At 50.6% G+C, this 24,943-nt stretch overlaps 1 protein-coding gene across 1 annotated transcript in view; it reads right to left on the reverse strand.

Moving 5' to 3' along the window:
* The window catches only part of TTLL9 (tubulin tyrosine ligase like 9), a 37,058-nt gene extending 12,588 nt beyond the window's left edge, over positions 1-24,470 (reverse strand). Inside the window, exons 1-9 of the mRNA XM_077769382.1 lie at positions 24,429-24,470; positions 22,930-22,973; positions 15,312-15,404; positions 13,840-13,927; positions 11,979-12,164; positions 2,895-2,963; positions 2,252-2,326; positions 1,009-1,099; positions 63-103 (exon numbers count right to left, since the gene is read on the reverse strand). Of these exons, the coding sequence (XP_077625508.1) occupies positions 63-103; positions 1,009-1,099; positions 2,252-2,326; positions 2,895-2,963; positions 11,979-12,164; positions 13,840-13,927; positions 15,312-15,404; positions 22,930-22,973; positions 24,429-24,443 (702 nt within the window). The 5' untranslated portion in view covers positions 24,444-24,470. The remainder of the gene's footprint in view (positions 1-62; positions 104-1,008; positions 1,100-2,251; positions 2,327-2,894; positions 2,964-11,978; positions 12,165-13,839; positions 13,928-15,311; positions 15,405-22,929; positions 22,974-24,428) is intronic.
* Positions 24,471-24,943: the final 473 nt, after the last annotated feature.

The following is a 24,943-nucleotide window of genomic DNA, read 5'->3' on the forward strand; positions in this document are numbered from 1 at the left end:
ATCTCCCAGCGCTCTTTCTTCCTTACCTGCTGCTGGAGGAGGACCCCGCCTTAGCTACTCACCGACATCACCAGCACGTAGACGCGCAGGTCAAACTTGCGGCCTGTCAGGCAAGGAAAGAACCCATGCAACACCGACTGACTGCGTGCCAGGCACCCTGCTAGTTTGGGGGTTAGAGCAGTGGAGATGCAGAGGCAAACGCTAGTAAACGCACGCGAGGTACAAGGAGAGGGTGACGGGTGGGGAGGGGTTAATGCGGGGGAAAGGCTGCAGACACAGGGTGGAGGAAGGTTTCGTGGAGAAGTGGGGACCTAGAGGAAGAGAGGTGCCCCCTAGGCCAGAGGGGGTGGGCCTCGGGGCAGGGGGAACCGCCTGAGCAGAGAGCCCGGAGGGGGCAGAAGGCTTGGTCCCAGGGCAGAGTGGAAGGAGATGAGGTCACTGAGGTCAGATCATGCGCAGTTTTTGGATTTCGTTTTAACAACAGTGGGAAGCCACTGAGGGGTGCCTTGTCCCCCTGGCGGCTGTGCTGGAGCGGAGCACGGGGGACCAGGGCAGCAGTGGGCATGGGTGAGGTCGGGAGGGACACTGGCCAGAGCCACGATGGAGATGCTCGCATGGATTCAAGAGCGCGTGGGAGCTTGAAGGAGATCAGACAAGGTGGGGGAAGAGAGGTCTCCGACCTCTGGCTTAGCAACCAGGGGCCGGAGGGGCTGTGTCCCGATGGGAAGGCTGGGGAATGAGCCCCATGGCAGGGGAGGGCGAGGGTTGGATCTCAGGCATGTTGGGCTTGAGTTGCCGGGAGGTGCCCGAGGGTTTGTGGGACATCAGGATCTGGCTATCGGGATGAGGTCCTGGCTGGAGACAGCGAGCTGGGAGGTCACTGGCATCTGGGGGTGTTGAAAACCACGAGAGAGGATGGGGTCACCGGGGGAGGGAAGGGAGACGTTTCCGAGGCGGTGAGAGGAGCCAAGTGGCGGACACTGTTCTGGGCAGAGACAGCCACCTCACCTCCAATGAGGTAGGGATTTTCGATATAGCGCTGAGCTACGTAGTTCTCCACGGGGATTTCATCCCTCTGGTCATCAGAACCTCTTGCGTCCTGGTTGTAACAATAACTATTATTAACATTCACGGAGCATTTCCAGTGCAGGAGGCACTGCGCCAGGCACTCTCCTCGGGGTATATCGTTTGGTCTTTAAATCAACCCTATCAGGAAAGGACTAATGTTATCCCCCATTTTACAGATGAGCAAACTGAAGCAGAGAGGGGGAGTGACTTGCCCAAGGTCACACAGCTGCTCCTTGGCACAGCTGGGGGCGGGGACCCTCAGGCTGGGCCCAGAGCTTCCACATTTAACCTCTAGACCTGTGCTGTCTATTTACATTTAAACAGATTAAAAGTAAGTGAATTTAAATGCCATCAAGTGGATGATCCTTGAAGCCATTACGCTAAGTGAAATAAGCCAGACACAGAAGGACAAATACTGCGTGAGTCCATTTAGATGAGGCGTCAGATCCACAGAGACAGAAAGTAGAAGAGTGGTTACCAGGGGCTGGGCTGTGGGGGTGGTGGGGCAGGTTCTGGGAAGCAGGGAGTTAGTGTTTCATGGGGACAGAGTTCTGGAAGCGGATGAGAGTTCTGTAGGTGGATGGCAGTGCTGGTTACACGTAATGCCACTAAATTATATACTTTAGAATCCGTTAAAATGGTAAATGCTATGTAGATTAAAAAAAAAAGAAAGAAAGAAAAGAAATGTAAAATCCAGTCCTTGAGGGACACCAGCTGCTTTTCAGGTGCTCAGCGTCAGCCGTAGCTAGTGGTCCCCATACCGGAGAGCACAGGCCCACACCATTCCACCTCTGTAGAAAGTTCCATTGGTCTGTGCTGCCTAGAGCACCATACAGGTGCCTCTCCCTTCTCTGCCTGCGAATTCTTTCCTGGCCAGCCCAGCAATGCTCTCTCTCACACCTCTCACGGTACGGTCCGCAAAGCCCTTCCTCAGCCACTGCCCCCTTCACAGCAACCTTGTGAGAAAACTGAGGCCCAAAGGCAAGTGGCAAACACTTGGTGAGGTCACACACGATGGCCCGGTGGCAGGGAGCCCCTGGGACCCCAGGGCAGAATTTTCTACACCTACTATCACACATACTTCCACCCCACCCCACAGCCTCTACCACCAAGCTGCTTCAAGACAGAGGTAACCAGGCCGTCCCCTCCTGGGCCCCGGGGGCCACCTAGCACCTGTACTCACATGGCCGCCATACGGATTGACAGTGCCCCGGGCTGGCTGGGCCTCTGAGCTGGTGAGCTTCTTCCCGGCAGTACCCTGATGGTTCCATGCGAGGAAGCAGACACACAGACGAGGGGAGAATTCATTTACTGAGCACCTGCTCATGCGGCAGGTGCTGGTTGTGTAGCACCATTATCGTCTCTAAAGTTCAGAGGGGGTCAGCAGTTTTCCCAAGGCCACACAGCGGCTGAGTGGCCGAGGCAGGATCGGAACCGGGATCTCTACTACACCGCATCCTGGGATAAGGAGGGGTCGTGGGGAGAGGGGCGCAGCCTGGGATTTGCAGAGTCAGCCAAGCTCTCCCCAACCAGGTGAGCAGGAGACCCAGGTACAGAGGCAATGTTCTCGGGTTTTAGGCATAGTAACTCATCCTCAGTGGGTACTATCACTACTATCCCCCATTTACGTGGGCACAGAGAGGTGAAGTATCTTGCCCAGGGTCACACAGCTTTTAAGGGGCAAAATCAAGATTTGAACCCAGGCAGTCTGGCTTCAGGGACCCTCCTTTGCCATCCCTCCAAGATTTGAAGGAGGGAAGGAGGGGCCCCTCATTGCAGCAAGGGCAGAGGGAGATTTCAGGAGCAAGGGGGAGAGGTAAGCTTACCTTCCTCCAGTCCATGATGTCCTTCAGCCTCCGGAAGAGGAAGATGCCCTTTCCCTGTGACCGGGCTACCTGGGGTGGGGGTGAGGGCAGAAAGGTCCGCTCTCAGCTCTGTGTGATTCTTTGTTGTCCCCTGTGCCTGGGGCACCTCCCCCCCCATTTTTCAGTCTCTGTCCCATGGGCTTCCAGCTATCCCCAGAGGAATGGCCCAGCCCAGCCCCAAGGGACCAGCCACAGAGAACGCACTAAGCCTGGCTGGCGGGAGGGAGAGAGGCAAGCGGGGAGGAAAGGAGAAGCCGACTTAGCTCACAAAGGCATACAATGGCATGAATAATACAAAAGAGCAGACAATTAAAAAACCATTTCTAACAGTCTTGGGAACACATCATCCAATTCTTTTTTTGGAAATCAATTTGCCTCCCTAATTAGGTTTTGCTTCAGCTAATACTGATCAGTCTGCCTTTACTGAATCCCAGTATGGATAATTCATGGCTTCACAGAGTCCAGGGGCTGGAAAGATCTTTAATATCATGCAGAGCAGTCAGCACCAATGGCATTACTCCCCCTGTGAAATCCCTCAGTAATGGTCACCTGCCAGGGAGCTCGCTACCCTCCCCCTACCTCCTGATGCAGCTCATTTGTTGCAGGATTGCTCTATTAAGCAGTCATCCCAAAGGTATACATGAGGTGACTACTGTGTGCTAGGCATTATGCTATAGCAGTGACCCAGGTTTCAGGGAGCTTTCACAGCCTAACCTGTGTGGAGATAAAATTTGCCAGCCTGGCTCTTGCCCGTAGGGCTTTCTTTTTTTTTTTTAATTTTTTTTAATGTTTTATTTATTTCTAGGAGAGAGAGAGAGACAGCGTGAGCAGGGGAGGGTCAGAGAGAGAGGGAGTCACAGACTCTGAAACAGGCTCCAGGCTCTGAGCTGGCAGTCAGCACAGAGCCCGACGCGGGGCTCGAACCCACCAACCGTGAGATCATGACCTAAGCGAAAGTCGGACGCTTAACCGACTAAGCCACCCAGGCGCCCCACCCCGTAGGGCTTTCTAAAACAAACCTGACTCCTGGGCCCCAGAGCAGCCCCTTGGGTGATCTGGATCCCCTCAAGTCGTCTTTTCTCTGGCATGAAGGCACCCAGGGAATGCAAACTCTCATTTCCCTCTGTTCTTCTCTGCGCATGGCCAAGTCGGTCGATGTGATGCTCTCTGTACAATGTAGGGGCAGGCAGGGCTGTCGGGCGTGGCTGGGCAGGCTGTCCACAGGGCTCCCCGTCATGGGGGCAGCGGGAGCTGAGACCCAGCCCTTCTCTGCCTGCTGTGCTGTGCGGCTGATTTGGGGTTGTGCACCCCCAGAAGATGGGGTGCCCTCAAGACCTTGGGAGTACTGGTAGTCGGCGCGCATCAAGGGCTTCCCACAGTTCACAGCCACACGGCAGACTTATGTTCACTTCATGTAGAAAGAGATGACCCAGCGTAAACCACGAAGAGTCCCTCCACTTCACTAGCCCTACAGAAGTGCAGACGAACACCCCAAGAGGATGCCACTCCACACTCCCTGAGAGCGGTGACAACTAAAGACAGACGACAGCACGTGTTGGCGAGGTGGCGGAGAAACCGGAGCTCACAACTGCTGGTGGGCGTGCACATTGTTTGGAAACGGGCAGCCTCCACTACAGCTGAACAGAGGCACCTGCTCTGAGCCAGCAATTCCTCTCCTGGGCCACCCGCCCGGCAGAAACCCCGGGCACCCATGGACACATGCAGGACATGTGGCAGACGATTCACAATAACTCCAACCTTGAAAATCTCAAGTGGACAAAAACGCACTCAATGGGATGGTATCTACATCAGTGATGATCAAAACTGCATGGACCGCGTAGGTGCGGATGAATCTCCTGAACACAGTGCTGAGGGAGAGAAAGCAGATGCAGCGGAGCCATAGCACAGGATTCCAGTTACACAAAGTAACAAAGCAGACAAATGAATCTATGCTGTTAGGGACCCAGGGGGTCATGAGTGGGAGAGGGTCGGAAGGGAGCTGAGTGCTTGTTATGTAAGTGTGCCCGCCTCATGAAATTGACCAAGCTGTGCCCCTGTAATCGGGGCATATTCTGTTTACTAAACTTCAATTAAGAAGTCTTTCCTGGGGCGCCTGGGTGGCTTGGTTGGTTGAGCGTTCGACTTCGGCTCAGGTCATGATCTCGCAGTTCATGGGTTCGAGCCCCGTGTCCAGCTCTGTGCTGACAGCCGGCTCAGAGCCCGGTGGCTATTTCAGATTCTGTGCCTCCCTCTCTCTCTGACCCTCCCTTGCTCACGCTGTCTCTCTCTCTCTCTCTCTCAGAAATAAATAAAACATTTTTAAAAAAGAAGTCTTTTTTAAGGTTCCTGCCTTTGGATCTAGGACCCCCCCTCCACCCCTCCACCTTTGTTGGCTGCCTTCCCTATAGCCATTCCCCTTCCTTCTGGAAAGACCAGACACCTGTGTTGTCAGCCTCCCATGCAGCTCTCTGGAACCATGCGACTAGTTTTGGTCAATGAGACCTAAAGAGGTATCTGCCTGAGGCTCTGAGGCTTCTGAGAACTATTTTCTTCCTTCTTAACAATATTGGGGTGGGTGCCTGGATGGCTCAGTTGGTTAAGGGTCTGACTCTTGATTTTGGCTCAGGTCATGATCTCATGGTTCATGAGATCGAGCCCTGCGTCAGGCTCTGCACTGACAGAGCGGAGCCTGCTTGGGATTCCCTCTCTCTCTCTCTCTGCCCCACCTCCCCTCTCAAAATAAATAAATAAACATTTTAAAAATATGTTGGGGTTGAGGAGGAGGAGAAAGAGAGGGAGGGAGCAAGAGAGGAAAGGAGAGAGAGAAAGAGATGTCTGGCTCCTTTCCTTCTTTCTTTGAATGCTACAGTCTGGGGAGGTGAGGCAGACAACCGTCACCAAGGAGGTGATGAGCCTGACAGAGGAAAGCCAATAGCTGAGGATGCAGAGTGATGATAGATAAGAAAGATGAGGAATGTGGGCTTTTCATAGCATCACTGAGCACATCCCCAAACCTGGAGCTTCCTGGAACTCTGGCTTTCTTGTTATCCGAGATGATAAAAATGCCTTCATTGTTTGAAGCATCGCTACTATACTAGCAAACATGCCTGGTCCAGGAGATGCCCTCCTAAGGGAATAACCCTCAGAGTGAAAAGTAAACTTCCTACCTGGTGATATACCGGGGTTGTCGAGACGGGAAATCACCTACTACCTAGCTCCAGCAGACCGTAGTTTCCAAAACCGTTCACGAAAATGTCTCCAGTCCCATACATGCTGCCCAAACTAGAGCTCACCAGCTAATAAATAAGACAGGATTTTCATTTCAGGCCACTGAGTTTTGGGGCATGGGGACAGAACCAGAACACTAACTTTAGGGGAATGGTTTCTAAGAGGAGCCGCTAAGAAGTTTCCCGCGTGCCAGGCACAAAGATTTACACGCATCAGCTCCTTAAAGCTCGGCAAAAAAAAAATCTTCTCTGTAGGCATTAACATCATCCCCATTTTGCAGCCGAGGAAACCAAGGAACAAGGCCAATCACTCTGTTCAAGGTTACCCGGCCGGTAGGTGACAACCCCAGGGAGTTAAATCTGTGCTTCTCAAGACGGAAACGCATGCTCCTCCTGCCACGTGCCGGGGCGTCCCCAAAATCACATGGTCAGCATGGTCCTGCCCCCCGGGAGTATCAGTCTTGCTTGATAATCTGGGAGTAAGTTATATTATTTTTATGAAAAGATATGTTTTCAGTTGGAAAATAATATGAATGCGTTATTGGAATGAGCCATACTTAGATTTTGTACCACCTGTGGCCATTCATGGTCCTCAACACGCTGGCCCTGGGGGTCATTTCTCATGAGGCGTTCATTGTGTGGCATTCATTGTGTGGCATTCGTTGGGTGTTACAGACGTAGTTGGTGGTCTACTCAGCAACGACGAGTAGGGGAAAAAAATTCCCTTTTTTCTCTGCCGACAGAACTCCATTTGGGTATTTGTTTGCTTGTTTTTTTTTTTTAAATATTTTATTTATTTCTAGGAGAGAGAGGGAGACAGCGGGAGCAGGGGAGGGTCAGAGAGAGAGGGAGTCACAGACCGAAACAGGCTCCAGGCTCTGAGCTGGCAGTCAGCACAGAGCCCGACGCGGGGCTCGAACCCACGAACCGCGAGATCATGACCTAAGCGAAAGTCGGACGCTTAACCGACTAAGCCACCCAGGCGCCCCTGTTTGCTTGTTTTTTAAGGTAAGCTCTACAGCAGACATGGGGATTGTATTCACGACCCTGAGATCAAGAATTACAAGTTCTACCGACGGAGCCAGCCAGGCGCTCCCAACCGAACCTCACTTGGATCACCTCTTCCTGGTGGCCCTGTCCTCTGCGAGGTCTGATGCCTGTGATGGTCCCATGCCCCCACCATGTGACCGGTTCAGCCAGGGCCAGCAGGATGCCAGCAGAAGTCTACTGCGGTGACCTCCGGGAAGTTTGTGTCTCCTTCAAAAGGGACACCAGACCAGGGTGTTCCTTCAATCCTGCGGCAATAGTGGAGGCGTGAGGTGGTGAAGCTAGAGCTTGGCAGCCACATTGTGACCAAGAGGAGCAGCCAGCCCAACGGGGTGGGAACCAGTGATGACGTCCAGCTGTCCGGTGATGTTGAAACGGCCCCTGAGTCGACTTTTCATCGGTAAGGGAAATGTCCTGGGGTCTGTAAACTTGAATGCGAAGAAAATTTTTCATCCTAACCAGATTTTCCCACCGCGTTCCATTATGAAGGCGGACAACAAATCCTAGTGGTATCAGCCACGCCTGTGATTTTGCTTTCAAAAGAAATCTTGGATATTTTTAGATCACATTACAGTCGCAGGCATCTCAAAGTATTGTTTCAGCTCCTGGTGACTTTGAAATTATGGTGACAATGGGGCCTGCTGTTAGACTCTCTTACATTGACGATGAAAAGCACATATGTTGCTACTGCATTAAAAACATTTAATAGTTTGCGTGGCCGTTGTGAGAAGACACTGCAGTCCACGCTGCGCTTGTGGGGCCCCGCCTGCAGGGGCCGCTCTTGCCGCCGACTGAGAACCGAGGGGGACTTGAGGGCTGGCCCACCCCTGGGAGACAGGGGCCTCCTCTGGCTTGAGGCCTCCCCCAGGCCTTGCTGACCGGCCTCTGGATGTTGCTCTTCCTTCCCCCTCTCCCTCGCTGGAGTCTGACGGCCGCCTCCGTCCACTCCCTCCCCGTTTCTCACAGGCAAAACTCCTAGCATGCTCGTCTCTGTTTCTCAGAGGACCCAGACTAACCGTTTGATAACTGTTTCTCAGTAGACTTCCTTCTTTTTATAACCAAACTATTTTATTCTTTTAAACACAATATTTTGTGGGGCGCCTGGGTGGCTCAGTTGGTTGAGTACTGACTTCAGCTCAGGTCATGATCTCACTCTTTGTGAGTTCGAGCCCCGCGTCGGGCTCTGTACCGACAGCTCAGAGCCTGGAGCCTGCTTCAGATCCTGTCTCCCCTCTCTCTGCCCCTCCCCTTCTCATGCTCTGTTTCTCTCTCTCTCAAAAATTAAAAATAAATAAATAAATTAACACATGATTTTGTGACTGTGTGAAACATGATTTCTACCAGATGCCAATGAGGCCCAAGGGAGGAGAATAGTTCAGGAGCCCTGCCCTCTCATTTGGGCCCCCCTTTTGCTGTGATTTCTGTTATTTACTGCCCAAGGCATCTCCCACCTCTTGGAAGATTGCAGTGAAAGGGTCTGAGAAGCCGTGGCTGGGGGAAACTTGAGAGACAATGATAAATTCTGCCCTTCCTGTCCTGCAATTTGGGCCGAGGCCCCCAGAGCTGAAAGCCACCTAGTGTTTGCTCAGGAGGAAGGGCCAGGGTGAAGGGTTAGGCCAGCTTTGCAGACGCAGGGGGGCTGACAGACAGCCAGCGCCTGGCCCCCAGCCCCATGAGGGAGGCCGGCCGAGCAAGGGCAGTCCGCCTGCTGCCTACCTCCCGCCCACCCAGAGGCCCTGCGCTGGTAGCTGGGGAGAACGTTTCGATGGAAAACAAGTGCGGATCGATGCAATTTTTACATCAACTGGACTTTTAAATGGCAATGGCAAGGGCTTGTTCTTATACTCGGAGACGGGCTGGGGCTCGGGCTGGGTGGGAAGAGGGGTCCCTGAGGGTGGCAGGGAGGGGATGATGCTGCTTACTGCCTTCTGAGTCCAACTCGCCCCCTCATCACCCCTGCCCTCAGCAGGGCCTGGGGAGACTCCGGAGGGAAAGGCGGGCCGGCGGCTGCCCTGACCCGCCCCGCCGCCTCGGCAGCTATGCGAAAACTCCTGTGTGTGGGCGCACGGGGACAAACTGGCTCCCGGAGACAGGCCTTGTGGGAAGAGTGGAGGGATTTGGGAATTTTTTTCTATTTTCTGAATTTAAAGTAATGTTCTTTTTTTTCATTTTCCCCACCCCGAAGGATTCCAAACAACAGGATCCCAGGACTAACACTCTATCCCAGGGGTTCGTGGTTCTGCGGCTCTGGAGAGCCCTGGCTGCTCTACCTGGGAAATGGTTAGAAATGCACAATCTTTGGCCTTATACCAGGCCTACTGAATCAGACACTGGGGGAGGGACAAGGGGGCTTTAATAAGCTCTCCAGAAAATTCTGACGCACTCTCAGGTTTGAACAGTACTCTGGTACGGTCTCACTCCTCAAAGTGTGGTCCGGGGACCAGCAGCAAGGGCCTGACCTGGGGGCTGGTTAGCCAGGCAGACTCTCAGGCCCGCCCCAGACCTGCTGAGTCAATCTCTGCCTTTAACCAGATTGTGGGTGCCTCTGGGTTTGGGGAGCACCGACTGCGTGCTTTCCAGGGGCAGGGGAAGAGGCGTTGCCCGGACTCTTGGGAATACCTGTAAAAGTGGTCAGCGACTGGGCGCCTAAATGCCAAACCCTTTACGTAACTTGTATACCTCACGTGTGTGACATGTATGACCACATGAGATTCTCCCACAACCCCGTCAGGTACGTGCACTCATTAATTCCACCTCACGGATGAGGACGCAGACTTCGAGGGGTTGGGGAGCCTGTTCGGGGTCAGGTGGCTTGTAAGGGGCGGGTACAGAGTCAGAGCCCAGAGCACCCACTCTCTGCTCCCCACACTGCAGACAGGGTGGCGTAGCTGTTCAGGAGCGCGCGCACACACACACACACACACACACACACGCACGCACGCAGCCACGATGCCTCCTCTTAATTACAGCTGTCTTGTGTCTGCCTCTAACAAAGGCTGCGGGCTGGGAAAGGAATCAACTTAATATGCAATTGCTCTTCCCAATTAGCACAAATTACCATTTGTCTGAGAGGCTAATGCTGGGAGCTGGAACCGCCCTGAGCTTTGGAGCCTCAGCTGCCTAACCCGTCCCTCGTCCCTCTTGGCTGCAGAGAAGGGGACGCAGGCCTCTCCCCACAGGCCTCACGGGGACAGGAGCAGCAGGCCGGGTACATACATGCTGGCTGGGACCCAGGGGGGAGCATCCGGAGTTTGTATCTGTCTGGCACGTTGAATCCCCCTCCAAGCAGCTGTGCTCCTGGCTACATGTGTATCGGCCAACCCCAGGCCCAGTCCCCAGCTGTACAAGCAAGGGCTGCCGCCCCCCCTCCTCCCTCCAGCTCCCTTCCCGGGGCCTGGCACATTCCCAACCCAGAAAATATTAGGGGGCCCTGATGATGCCATTCAAGGCTATGGTGGCTCTGTGGTGAGAAATCAGCCCTGGCACGAGGAAGAATCGAAGGGCTGGTAGGTGGCCTGCCACACTTACCCTCCACTTAGTTTCTTGATCCCCGAAGGGCTGGCTACCTCTGGGTGCAAGGCCTTTGTGCATCCCAGAATGCTCCTCCCTACCTCTGCCCTTCAGCAGGCTGACTCCCCTGCACCCTTCAGGCCAAGGCCAATACTAATTCTTTTAATAATAACAATGGCAGCTATCATTTATGGAGTGCTCAATGTGTGCTCTACCTGCCTCAACTCAATCACACGACAACGTTATGTGACAGGTACTACAGTCTCACTTTGCAGATGGGAAAACCAGGGCACAGAGAAGTTAAGCAACCTGTCTGAGGTCACACAGCAAGGAAGAGGTACAGGCAGTATTTGAACTAAGTGGTTTGGCCTTGGAGCCCAATCTGTCTTCAGAAAAGCCTGGCGCAGTGGGGAGCCTCCTACTGTTTGCTGTCTAGTGTCACTTAGCACAACTGTACTCACACACGTGTCTTCTGTATTATCTGCACTCACGAAGATAGAGACCCACTTCCGATTTGCTGACAGCTGTGTCCCTAGCGCCTAGTTCTATGCCTGGCACGTGTGCTTGAATAAATGGGTCTCAGTCCCCTCATCTTTAAACTGAGGTAATATTGGGGTGCCTGGGTGGCTCAGTTGGTTAAGCATCTATCTCTTGATTTCAGCTCAGGTCATGATCTCATGGTTTGTGAGATCGAGCCCCACAAGAATCCTGCTTCAGAGTCTCTCTCTTTCTCCCTCTCTCTCTCTCTCTCTATGCCTCTCCCCACCCTCTGCTCTCACGCAAGTGCGCACACGCTCTCTTTCTCTCTTTCTCTCAAAATAAATACACATTTAAAAATGAAATAAAATAAAACGAGGAAATATCTCATCCCAAGAACCATCCGGAGAATCAGGCCATGCAGGCAAAGTGCTTGGCATGGCCTGACTGCCGCCATTTTCTCTTAGGAAGAGGGGTGGGGATCTGAGCTCCAGCAGGCTCTGGATTCCCTGCCTTCTTGTCTGAGGATCACTTTTCCATCTAGTGAACACGTATTGAGCACCTACTGTGTGCTAGCAGTCATAGCTGCTGGGTCCAAACACTGCAAAGAGGAGACAAAGTCAGCTCTTTGGGGGAGGCAGATGGTGCATCTAAGGCTGAGATCCCAGGCAGCGTTCTGACCTGAGATGTGCCATGAAGGACCCCCGCTCTGTTCTGGAGCCTGGAAGCCCTCCCTGCCCCTGACCCTCCCCCCTGGTCCCAGCACCGGGCACTGGGCACTCACAGGCTTCATGATCCAGGTGATCCCTGGGTTTCTGCGGAACTCCTCCACGAACAGGTGGTACTCACACGGCATCTCAAAGGTTTTGGGGAAGAAGTCGCACTTGGCCGCCTCCAGCTTCCCTGCCTCGCGCTCCAGCTGCTTCCGGAACCGCTTCAGGTTCTTCACCATGTAGTTTTTGCGGGTCAGCTGGGCAGCGGGACGGGCGGACAGGCTGTTCATGCTCATGTCCCCTGCCCGGCTCCACCTCCCAACCCCAACCATCGCCACTGCCTCCCACAGCCTCCATTCTCTGGCCCACGAAGGAGCAATAACAGTAAGAGTAAGTTTGAGAGCCTGCTATTCTATAACTGTCCCCACTTTACAGGCGAGAAAAGCGAGGCTCAGAAAGGCGAAGGCAATTGCCCAGAGCCACCCAGCGAACGGAAGTTTTGTGACCCAAGCCTGTCAGACTCCAAAGTTCACGTTCCTAACTTTTTTTCTTAATTATTTTTATTATTGAGAGACAGAGAGAGACAGAGCACGAGCATGGGAGAGGCAGAGAGAGGCGGAGACACAGAATCCGAAGCAGGCTCCAGGCTCTGAGCCTGACGCAAGGCTCAAACTCCACAAACCACGAGATCATGACCTGAGCCGAAGTCGGACGCTTAACTGACTGAGCCACCCAGGCGCACCCACGTTCCTAATTTCTAAGCTGCACTAACCTTTTCAAATCTCTGCCTCGTTGGCTCCTCCAGTCCCATCTTTGTGATCTGATTCTTCTGGGACCTCCCTCCCAGCTCCAGACTCCCGACTGCTCAACGTGTCTCTTCCCTGAAATCACCGGATTGCCCAAGCATCCTCCTCCCTCGGCCCTTTCCCCCCCAAGCCAGGCTGCCCCTCACATCTGTAGTGTTGAAATGCCAACCAGCCGGTGACCTCAGTCCCTGCCCCAAAATAGCCTGTTGCTCAGGGGTTAGATCCTTACCCTCTCACATTCTTTAACCCATCATGTATCTCATGCACATGTTCCCCACCTGGCACGTACCCTGAATCCCGTTATGCTTTTCCATTCTGGTCCTTGCACTCCCTGCCTCGACCGATGACACGAACTGACAGACTCAGTCTCCCTTTCTCCCCTTCTCCCCTCCCCCCACAGACAACAGAGAGGAACGGCCTCCCCCGGCCGCCCAGCACCGACTCGTGGTACTGGAGCTGTTAGCAGCACAGCCACAGGACGCAGATCAGTGACGCGGTGCTGTTTCTCCTGCCTTTGGTTTTACAGATTCTGCTAACTTCCAAGGGACTTGTGCGCGTCTACACCCGTCCTGCAAGTGGAGCGATTATGGACATTTACAATGTGGTTAGGGTCTCTGCTTACGTTCTTCAGCCCGTCCTGGGGACCCCGCGCCTCCTGGACGACATGTGGTTTTCAGTTTGCGTGCATGAAGGTTCGCTCTGCTGTGAAGTTCTGTTGTTTGGCAAACGCATAGTGTGGCCTCTCCTATGGCTACGGTGTCGCACACCGTCGGTTCACAGCCTGAAACGCCCCTGTAACTTCTTGGCGCGTGTCTTCTTTCCTGCCTTTGTTTGGTCGTCACTTTAATTCTGTTTTGTCCTTCTCGTCGCTCAGCAGTCGTTATGCACTGTTTTTCTCTTTGGTGGCTTAGAAAGCGTTCATCCTTGACTTCGCAGCAGCTAACACAGGCTGCCACTGTGTCCTCTACCGACTCTGGAGCCACCGAGTCACAAATCTCAATTCCTGTATTTTAAGCACCATGAGAAGTGCCTGGTGGTGGCTCAGTCGGTTGAGTGTCTGAGTCTTGATTTTGGCTCAGGTCACGATCCCAGGGTTGTGGGATCGAGCCCTGTTGTTAGGTTCCACACTGAGTGTGGGGNCCTCCATGTAGATGTGGTCAAAGTTCTCCCGGAGCCAGCTGACGTCACACCAGTAGAAATCCCAGTCCCCTTCACTGGGGGTCGGTGGGACAAAGGTCACGAGGTAAGGCCCTCAGCACTGCTGAGGGCCTGGGGCCCACGGAGGTGCAGCTGAGGGGCAAGCAGCGTGTTCATGAGGAGCCTTGAGGGGGTGGCCATGGTTTGCTAGGGTGGAGATGAGTCTGGGACTGTGCACACTGACTAGGTGCAGTCCAAGCCCTGACAAGCCAAGTGACCCCAAACATGGCATGTTCTACTCTTCCATGTCCAGGTGTCCCGTTGCCCAGTAAATGGGTATGATAATAGCACCTCCCAGAAGGCTTGCCGGACGATTCAGAGGTCATGCATGTAAACTGCTAATAAAGAGTGTCTAAAGGGCTTAGCTATTGTTATGCAACAGTATTTATTGAGCACCAGTTCAGGGCAGCCCCCCCCTGGCTTTCTCTACAGTAATAGAATTCCCCACGTTTACCTGGGAAAATGTAATCCACATTTTCCAAAATGAAAACTACATTTCCCAGATTCTCTTGCAGCCAGGCTAAGTCTGGCTTCCGGGCTGTGTCCTTCAAGAGCAGGACGTGTACCTTCTTGTCTCCTTCCTACCTACTGCTGCTTGCCCTGTGGATGTAGGGCTGAAGCTTCACCTTAGACCATGAGAAGAAAGGCTTCACTCAAGGGATAGCAGAATGGAAAGACGGAAGCAGAGGGACCCAACTTTCTATACCATCTCTGAACTTCCTACACTGGGACTTTAGTGGGAGAGATAAAGAAACTTCTAGTCCGTCAAAGCCTCTTTTGCTCTGGGTCTCTGTTACACACAGCCAAACCTTAGCCCTCACTAACATGAGCACCTACTATGTGCCAGGCATTGTTCATCTCAGCATCCCCAGGGTCCAGCGTAGAGGAAGCGACACAGGCTTATCAAGTAACTTGTAACAAGTAACAAGAACAAGTCAAGTAGCTTGTTCAAAGTCACAGGATTAGTAAGTGGCCAGGGAAGAGCAGCCCTTGACCTGGACCTGGCATCCCTGGAGGATTTCAAGCCAGCTAGTCTGTGATGGCCGTATCCTGGATTCTCCAGAAGGCTCCAGGACACTGGCTATGGAATAGTGCAGTGGAACTGGGAGTGAATCCCACTCTGACACGTATGTGCTGTGTGACCTTCAACAACTGGCTTGATACCTCTGATCATAATCATATCTTGCTGGATGGTTCTAAGACTTAAACAAGACAGAGATGGCGTCTGTAATGTGCCTGATACATTCTGGGCGCTAAATAAATATTGGTCCCTGTCACAGCCAAATTGGGACAAGTCCCAGCAGCCACCCACAGGGACTGGGAGAGGACAGAGGGAGACAAGGACCAGTGAGTCAAAGAGAAGGAGAGCCGGGATTGGCAGGGGGTGGGGAGGCATCTTACTCCTTTACTTCCACCCATCCCGGCCGGTGGCGAAGGACGTCCATGAGAGTACTCATGAGTGTGGCCTTGAATCGGATGGACGCTCTCTGCTCTCTGCAAGACAAGGCAACAGAACGCTTGCTCAGGACCACACAAAACCTGGGCGTGGATGTTCATGGCAGCTTTATCCAGAATAGCCCCAATCTGGCAACAACCCAGATGTCCTTCAACAGGTGAATGGTTAAACAAATAGTGGTCCATCCATACCATGGAATACTGACTTAGGCAGCAATAAAAAGGAGTGAAATATATGTACATTCATCCTGGATGCATCTCTGGGGAATTATGCTGAGTGAGAAAGGCCAATCCTAAGATGTTATTATATACTGTACGATTCCATTTATATAACTTTTTTTTTTTGAGAGAGAGAGAGAGCATGGATGCACATGCAAGTGGGGGAGGGGAAGAGAGAGAGGGAGAGAGAGAATCCCAAGCAGGCTCCTCATTGTCAGCGCAGAGCCAGACGCGGGGTTCCAGCCCATGAACTGTGAGATCATGACCTGAGCCAAAATCAAGAGTCGTGCGCTTAACTGACTAAGCCACCCAGGCGCCCCTATATAACTTTTTGAAATGACAAAGTTATTAAAATGGAGAACACATTAGCAATTGCTTGGAGTCAAGGACAGGGTGGAGGTGGTATTGAGGAAGAAGGCCAAGGGAGAAGGAGGAAGTGGCTGTGGCTATAAAAGGGTCAGACTGGGGATCTGTAGTGATGGGAACTTTCCTTGACTATATGGATGTCAGTATCCTGGTTGTGATATTGCACGGGGGTTGTACCCTCTGTTTACCATTGGAGAAAATCAAATACAGGGCACGTGGTGACTCACTATATTATTTCTTTTTTTTTTAATGTTTTTAAAAATTTATTTCTGAGAGAGAGAGACAGTGTGAACAGGGGAGGGTCAGAGAGAGAGGGAGACACAGAATCCGAAACAGGCTCCAGGCTCTGAGCTAGCTGTCAGCACAGAGCCCGACACAGGACTCGAACCCACAAACCATGAGATCATGACCTGAGCCAAAGTCGGACGCTTAACCGACTGAGCCACCCAGGCGCCCCACTATATTATTTCTTATACAGTTTTTTAAAGTAGGCTCTGCACCCAATATGGGGGCTGAACTCAGGACCCTGACATCAAGAGTCGTGTGCTCTACCAACTGAGCCAGCTAGGCGCCCCTCACTGCATTATTTCTTATAACTTCTTATAAATCTACAATTACCTCAAAGTAAATATTTAATTTTTAAAAAATTTAATACATCATTAGAAGTCTGGATAATGGCCAGCTTTGTGGGGGAAATGATTGAAAGAACATGAGTGGCGTTTCTGTGGGTGTATCAAGTTGATGAAAATTCACTGAGCTGTAAACTTACGATGTATGCGCTTTTCTGTATATGCAACAGAACTCTGTAACAAAATATACCACAAACAAAGTTAAAGGACTGGCTATAGATGAAGATAAAACATTTGCAATGCTTACGATCTGTAAGACATTTGGACCCAGTGCATAAAGAGCTTCTACAAATCATTTAGAAAAAGACAAAATGCCTAAAGGATCGAACAGGCCATTCAAAGCAGGGGAAACTTCCCAGTAAGCGCGAGAAAAGATACTCAACCTTCCCAACAATCAAGTAAATGCAAATTAAAATACTCAGGTTGTAACAGAAAAGGATGTGAAAGGCTCTCAGTCCTACAGTAGCAAGGAGGGAAAAAATGTACAAAATTAATGTCACACTTGACTACAGAGCAGGCGGGGGGCAATGGACAAAAGAAAGCTTGACCCGATTCCAGAGAGAAACAAGCCCTTTGTGGGGGAGCAGAGAGGTGCAGCAGTGTCTAGGTCTGGGGGCCGTCTGAGTACCGCCAAGAGGCGGAATGAGCCAGCATGAAGAAGAAGTCACCAGGAGAAAGCAGTTGTGCTTAGACACTATGGAGGGTGGTCAAACAAGTCAAAATCTGGAAGATTCCCATTCCAAAACCAAAGCAAACCAAACCACACCAAAACAACATTGCGGCAAATTTGTTTAAGAAAGAAGCAGTAGAGAACATAGTAAAGCAGAGAGAAAACCCATACTCCTGCACAATGATGTGGTACCTGCCAGACTGAATCCAAAAACGAACCAAAAAAACACAAACAAACACTGAACCCCCTCCCAGAGCAAAGGCTCAAAATGGCCGTATAGGAGATTGGGCCTGGAGCAAACACACTGTAATTAAAGCTTCAGCCCAACCCATGTTCCACTCGGCTTTAGGAGGACTTGAATGATCAGTCCCCAGCCCTAAGTGTGGTCAGAGGAAAAGGCTTCCAGCCTCTGTGATGTGGAGAACAAAGGCAAAAGGGAAACAAATGAACTTTCTTTACAACTTATAGCACATTGATAAGTCCTTGAGACAGAGTGACCTTCCTCCAAAAACTCAACTGCCTCATGTTCATACTTTGCTAGATGTCAAAGGCAACCTTCGCCTGACATTAGCCTGAACTCTAGGATCCTGTAAGAAAAAAATCCCTTTGGAAATTTCCTTTATCTCTGTGTTAGCCATCATCCTCCAAACACAAGGCCCACTGATATCCATTTGAAGAGTCTCATGACTAAAGTTTTACTAGACTGTAGTAAATGACCTTATCCCAGCAACAGCTAGTTACTTGAGATTCTGGAAACCTTGCTTACAAATTCCTTAGAGACTTACACTATCCCAAACCCCCGCCCTGGCCACTCCTCACAACCCCAGTGCAGCTCTTTCCTTTTTTTTTTTTAATTTTTAATTTTTATTTATATTTGAGAGAGAGAGAAAGAGAGACAGAGACAGAGTGAAAGCAAGGAAGGGGCAAAGAGAGAGGGAGAGAGCAGGCTCCCTGCTCCAAGCTGTCAGCATAGAGCCCAATGTGGGGCTCGAATCCACAAACCATGAGATCATGATCTGAGTCAAAGTCAGGTGCTTAACTGACTGAGCCACTCAGGTGCCCACAGTGCAGCTCTTCCTGCCCACGGATCCTATCTGCGTGGCTTAATAAGACTGCCTTTTTGCACCAAAGATGTCTCAACAATTCTTTCTTGACCGTTCGTTCCTGAACCCCAACATTTTTACATCATCTGGAAAATCAATCAATCTTTCTCTCTTTCTACACACGTATCCATTTTTGTATGTCTGAATCTCTAAAAGATTAATTTTCCTTGACCCTGAAGCACTTTCTTTTATTTTTTTAATGTTTTATTTATTTCTGAGAAAGAGAGAGAGTAGGGGAGGGTCAGAGAGAGAGGGAGATACAGAATCCAAAACAGGCTCCAGGCTCTGAGCTGTCAGCACAGAGCTCAATGAGGGGCTCGAACCCACGAACCGTGAGACCATGACCTGAGCTGAAATCAGATGCTCAACCGACTGAGCCACCCAGGTGCTCCTGAAGCACCTTCTTTAGTGTTTAAATACATGACAAAAATGTCTGGGCGCCTGGGTGACTCAGTCGGTTGAGCGTCCGACTTCGGCTCAGGTCATGATCTCACGGTTTCTGGGTTCGAGCCCTGCGTCGGGCTCTGTGCTGACAGCTCAGAGCCTGGAGCCTGTTTCGGATTCTGTGTCTCCCTCTCTCTCTGCCCCTCCTCTGCTCTCTCTCTCTCTCTCTCTCTCTCAGAAGTAAATAAACATTTAAAAAAATTTTTTTCCAATACATAACGAAAATAACAGCACAAAGGACCAGAGGGGAGTAAACAGAGCATGCTGTTCTAGGGTTCTAACACTGTGCAGGAAGTGGTATAATACTGATTCACAGTAGGCAGTGAGTGACGAGTTAAGAATGCATATTGTAATTCCCTAAAACAGCAGTTCTTGATGGGTGGTCCAAGCAGTCCTCAGGGTCCCCAAGTCTTTTTCAGAGATACACAAAGTCCTTCCTTTTCCAACTACATGTCTTTGCGAGGCTGGATTTTCTTCCTATTCTTCAACCAAAACAACATATCACAACAGATTGGATCCAGAAGGTTTGGGAAGCCAAATGTTTTTTATTAAGCCAGACATTAAAGAAATACACAAAAATGTGAAAACATTTACTACTCATCAAAGGGAGAGTACAGTTATAGTTCGTAAATATACATCATTTACGCTACCAGGTAATGAGCACATTATTGCTTTATAAATGAATTAATAAGAATTTTTAAATTTCTAATTTTCTAAATATTTATGATAACAAATGATAAGTATAAGCACACAAACAAAAATTTACAAGAGTCCACAATAATTTTTAAGTAGTAAAGAGATCCTGAGCTCAAATTTTAAGAACCCCTGTTATAAAGTAGTAAACTAAGGAGTATTTTAAAAATTAATCCAAAACAATGCAGAGATACAATTTCAATATCCATCAGATCGGGGAGAATGTTTAAAATCAGACAAATACCAAGTGTTCACAAGAATGTGGAGATATGACAATTATAATGCTGATGGAACTAGAAATCGGATAAATCTTTTTTTAAATATATATATATTTTTTTAATGTTCTTTATTTATTTCTAGGAGAGAGAGAGAGACAGCGTGATCAGGGGAGAGTCAGAGAGAGAGGGAGTCACAGATTGAAACAGGCTCCAGGCTCTGAGCCGGCAGTCAGCACAGAGCCCGACGCGGGGCCCGAACCCACGAACCGCGAGATCATGACCTAAGCGAAAGTCGGACGCTTAACCGACTAAGCCACCCAGGCGCCCCAATAAATCTTTAGAGAGCAATCTGGCATACTAAAACTGTCAGTTACTATTCATCCATGTTCGAAGGGCAAAAATATAAAAGTCCAAATGTGGCAACAATGTGCCAAAATGGAAACTCTTCCTGTACTGGTAGAAGGTACTGGGAGAACCACACGGCAGTGTTTAGTGAAACTGAATTTGCACACACTCTCTGGCCAGCAATTCCATTCTAGCTCTATGCCCTAGATAGATACCCCACCTATGCACATATGCACTGGGCATTCTATGTACAAGGATGCTCAGTTGTAATTAGTACTATTTAAAAAAAATTTTTTTTTAATGATTATTTATTTTTGAGAGACAGAGAGAGACAGAACGTGAGCGGAAGCGGGTCAGAGAGAGAGGGAAACACAGAATCCAAAGCAGGCTCCAGGCTCTGAGCTGTCTGCACAGAGCCCAAGGCGGGGCTCAAATCCACCAACCGTGAGATCATGACCTGAGCCGAAGTCAGAGGCTTAACCGACTGAGCCACCCAGGCGCCCCTAATTATTACTATTTTTTACGGATATAACCTACAGCCACACAGTTGGTGGCCCCCTCGGGCATTCTCCATTCCTGTGCATGCACTCTGCTCAACCAGCGCTTGAAGCAGGTCCGAAGTGCCCCTCCCACACCAGCACACAACTAATGGCGACTGGAGTTCATGGATAAATCCTCCAGCTCCTCATCGCTCAGTGGGGACAAGTCTGGAGTGCTCTGCTCTGTACTATCTCCTAGGAATCTGCAGTTGGACTGAGCCCCACCGCAATAACCTGTCTGTAATCCCCCTTCTTTGGTTTCCTTCCCTCGGCTGCTCACATCCCCACTGCCCTGCCAATTAATGTGTACGGACATCGCCTTCCAACCTTCCAAATAAACTAACTTGCTCTCACACCCTTGACTCAGGGTGTGCTTCCGGAGGAAACCAATTCTAAGGCACAGACTGAAGGCCTCTCAACAGGAAGCAGATAAATAACTTGAGCGTACAATGGAACACATACAGTGATTAAAATGCATCCAGAGCTACAGGCACCAATGTGGATAAATGCTGAAAATAGAATTTTGTGTGACAAAAGCAGAGTGCAGAATAATATGATAACGTCACTTATGTAACTTATATTCCTAACCACTGACACAGCTAGGGGTGTCCATGAGACACGGTTCTGGTCAGTAAGATAAAAACATAAGATGGTCGGGGCGCCTGGGTGGCTCAGTCGGTGAAACGACCAACTTCGGCTCAGGTCATGATCTCACGGTTCATGGGTTTGAGCCCCGCCTCGGGGTCTGTGCTGACAGCCAGCTCAGAGCCTGGAGCCTGTTTCAGATTCTGTGTCTCCCTCTCTCTCTGACCCTCCCTTGCTCACTCTGTCTCTCTGTCTCTCTCTCTCAGAAATAAATAAATAAAACATTTTTAAAAACTTTAAAAAAAAAACACATAAGATGGCTAAGGAGGGTGGGTTCCTGGAACGCACTGGTTCTTCTGATTAAAATAAAGAAAGATGGGGTGCCTATGTGGCTCTGTTGGTTAAGCAACCCACTCTTGGTTTCGGCTCTGGTCATGAACTCACAGTTTCATGAGTCCGAGTCCCACATCGGGCCCTGTGCTGGCAGCATGGAGCCTGCTTGGTATTCTCTCTCTTCTTCTCTTTCTCTCTCTCTCTCTCTCTCTGCTCTCCCCCGCCCCCCATGCTGCTCACGCTGTCGCGCTCTCTCTCAAAAACAAACTTTAAAAATAAAATAAAGAGATAAAAGAAATAAAAGAAAGAAAGACGCTTGAGGCTTCCCTCCCCACTTCTACCCATCTTGATCGTGACATGAAGCCCTGAGCTGTGGCAGCCACTTTGTGTCCAAAGGGGAAAGGTCAAGGCAATCACAGAGACGCTAGCTCTGGCAGTGTGGAAACCCTGCACCCGCCCTCTTGGCTCTTCGTCATATGAGGAAAGCAAATACAATTGTTTAAAGCTACTATTAGTTAGGTTTCCTGTTACTTGTAGCTAAACACATTTCTAATTGGTGTCTGCCCTAATAAAACAGACCCTGTTAACTGAAGTGCCCTTTCTTGGCTGGGGTGGAAGTGAGGGTGTAAGTTGAGGGTCATTACCTGGACGAGAGCTCTGCGGAAGAGAGTAAGAGATTCGAAATTGGTGCCAAACTTCTCTCAGTACATAGAGAAAGAAGGCAAAGAAGATGGGCACTGCACGAGAGATGGGACAGAGACCACGCATGCCCTTCCCAGTGGTGGTGTGGCCAGACGTGACTTTAGAAAGGACAGAAATACCTAATGAAACAGAATAGAAGCATCTAGAATATGTGCCACAGCATGTGCGATGTAACCTCTACCTCCTTACAAAAAACGCCAGTGAAGTCAACACCTCTCCCTCCTGCTTTGGGCAAGAGTGCAATGAGGTGCTGAGTTCTGCGTCCCGGTTATTGCCGCAGAGGGAGGCAGAGGGTTGGGGCAGAGTTGACATTGGAGCTATCAAGTCATCACACGGTTGTTGAAGGAGGCAGGAGGGCATAGGGAGATACAAGACAGGCCCTGGAGCCCAATAAGTCTTGTCACTGACTGATCCTACAGGCTTTAGCAAGTTACCTACTTAGCCTCCCTGAGCTTCAGTTTCCCCATCTGTAAAATGGACACAATAGCAGTATCTACTTCAAAGGATCATGGTAAAGACTCAAAGAGATAATACGGGTAAAACAACTAGCCTGGCACATGGTAAGTTCTCAGTGATTGTTATTATTATCATTGCCATTATTGAAGTAAAGAAGGGGAGCGGGGAGATGGACAAAAGGGAAAGAAGGAAGGGAGGGAGGAAGGGAGGAAGGGAAGACAGAATTTCGTTCTGCATTTATCGGATTGCATGGGGCACTCACCGCTCTTTTCCCTTTGACAATCCATGGCCCTTGTAATTTTGATTCTGTAATGAAAAAAGGAAAGTGATGTAACCAGTTCTGCACACCCACTCTGCTTTCTCAGCTCAACTTACCGCGGATCTGAAAATGCTGAAACCATCAGACATAACACTGCCCAGATCCTGAGATGTGAAGGACCAGCCTGGCCAAGTTCACGTTGGTAGGTACGTGGCCAGCAACTTGGTCCTTGGGATAAATCCCCAAGTACCCAAGGGCCCACCTCATAGGACTCTTCCACAGGCCTATGATGGAACACCTAGTTATCAGTGCTCCAAAGGTCCAACCCCAGTTTTGAGGGCTGAGTTTTAAGGGCTGAGCTCAGCAGGCTCTGTGAGAAGGAGCTGAAACGTGAATATTCAGTTAGATCCACGATCCAGGAGGGAGGGGGCTGGGTCAAAGGCTCAGAGCAAAGTTAATTTCTTCCATCCAAAATGGGCCTCTCAAATTCTCAAAGAAGAGTGGGTATTATTTTGCTTCTACCGTGTCTAAAAGAGTTTGGCCTTCAGTCCTGGTAACACTGATCCCTAATGGCAGGTATGAAAAAAGAAATTAGAACTGGTCTTGTGCAGGGTGACCCCCAAAGTTTGGACAGACCTGTTCTCTGCATTAGTTTTCTATTACTGTACAACAAATTTCACAAATTACCACAAATTTAGTGGCTTAAAACAGTACAAATTTATCTTGTGGTTTCCGCTGGCCAGGAGTGGCTTAGCTGGACCCTCTGCCCGGGTCTCACAAGGTGATGGCCTGCGTTGTTTCCCATCCATGGAAATTAAAATTGCAGACATAATCAACTGACTTTAAAACAAAGAGATTATCCTGGATTATTTGAGTGAGCCCAATGTAATTACTCATTTTTTGTTTTGAGATAGAATTAAAGAAACTGGGGTGCCATGCATGAGAGAACACGGGATAAGAAGCAGGCTGGTGGAGAGAGGGTTGGATTCTAGAGTAATTCATTTCCCTTCTTTGGCCCGCATTTTCCCCATTTTAAAGTGGGAGGGGGTGCGTTGGCCTGTGCACTCTTAAGAGGGCAGGGACTTGTCTGATTCACGTCGGCAGCAGTGGGCTCAGTTTAGAGAAGTCATTGATTAGCATTTGGGGATGAATGCATTCCGAATGGATGGATGCGTAGGCAAACGGGGTGGAATGAGTAGATATATAAGAGCTTTTCCAGGCTCTGAGGTTCCCCCAGGGTCCCCGAAATCGCTGAGTACCGTTTAGAATCCCAGATTTTCGTAGCTTTCCCGCCAGCAAGGCCGGCTGGGGACTCGCGCAGCACCTCAGGCGGCGGCGCGAGGCCAAGCCAGGGTTTGAAGTCTTTTCTCTGAATTCCTTTTCCTCCCACTTGTCCGGAATCCCTCCGCGGGGAACCCTCCCCCCCGAGTCTGAATCCCTCCGCGGCCTCCCTCCCTCTCTCTAAGGACGTTGAAAGCATCTGGATCGCGTGGGACTCCTACCTTCGGGCGCGACATAACACGATTCCATAGGGCCAGATCCAAACTGCTACCGCGCCGCGCGCGAGCCCCGGCGTCCCGTTGCCAAGGCGACTGAGGGCGCCCGGATCCGCCGCTCTCATTGGATGAGCCGAGGAGCCTCCTCTCCGCGCGATTGGCGCGCCTCACCCGAGCCGCGGAAAGCTCTGGCGCGCCCCCGAGGCCCAGACCCTCCTACTCGCTGGGTCCTTCTCTCCCAGCCCCTCCCCTCGGCGACCCGGGGGCGCGCCCGGCCAGAGACGGGGTTTCCTCCGCGGGCACTTACTGCTCCTCCTCCAGCTACGTTTCGCTTGACCTAAGAGCGCCGAGGCTGAAAAGTTGCCAGTCTTTGGTAAATGCAACGGTCCTGTTTCTTTACTCGGTGCCTCACTGAGATACCTTGTCAGTTGGTCAGTTGGTAACGTGGCCAGACACTTCTATTTCTCAGCCACTCTAATTCTTGGGCACCATCTCGATGCCAGGATTCACCTCCACGCCTG

This window comes from Crocuta crocuta, unplaced genomic scaffold (genome assembly GCF_008692635.1).
Source record: "Crocuta crocuta isolate KB4526 unplaced genomic scaffold, BGI_CrCroc_1.0 scaffold445, whole genome shotgun sequence".
In the NCBI taxonomy this organism is placed as follows: domain Eukaryota; kingdom Metazoa; phylum Chordata; class Mammalia; order Carnivora; family Hyaenidae; genus Crocuta; species Crocuta crocuta.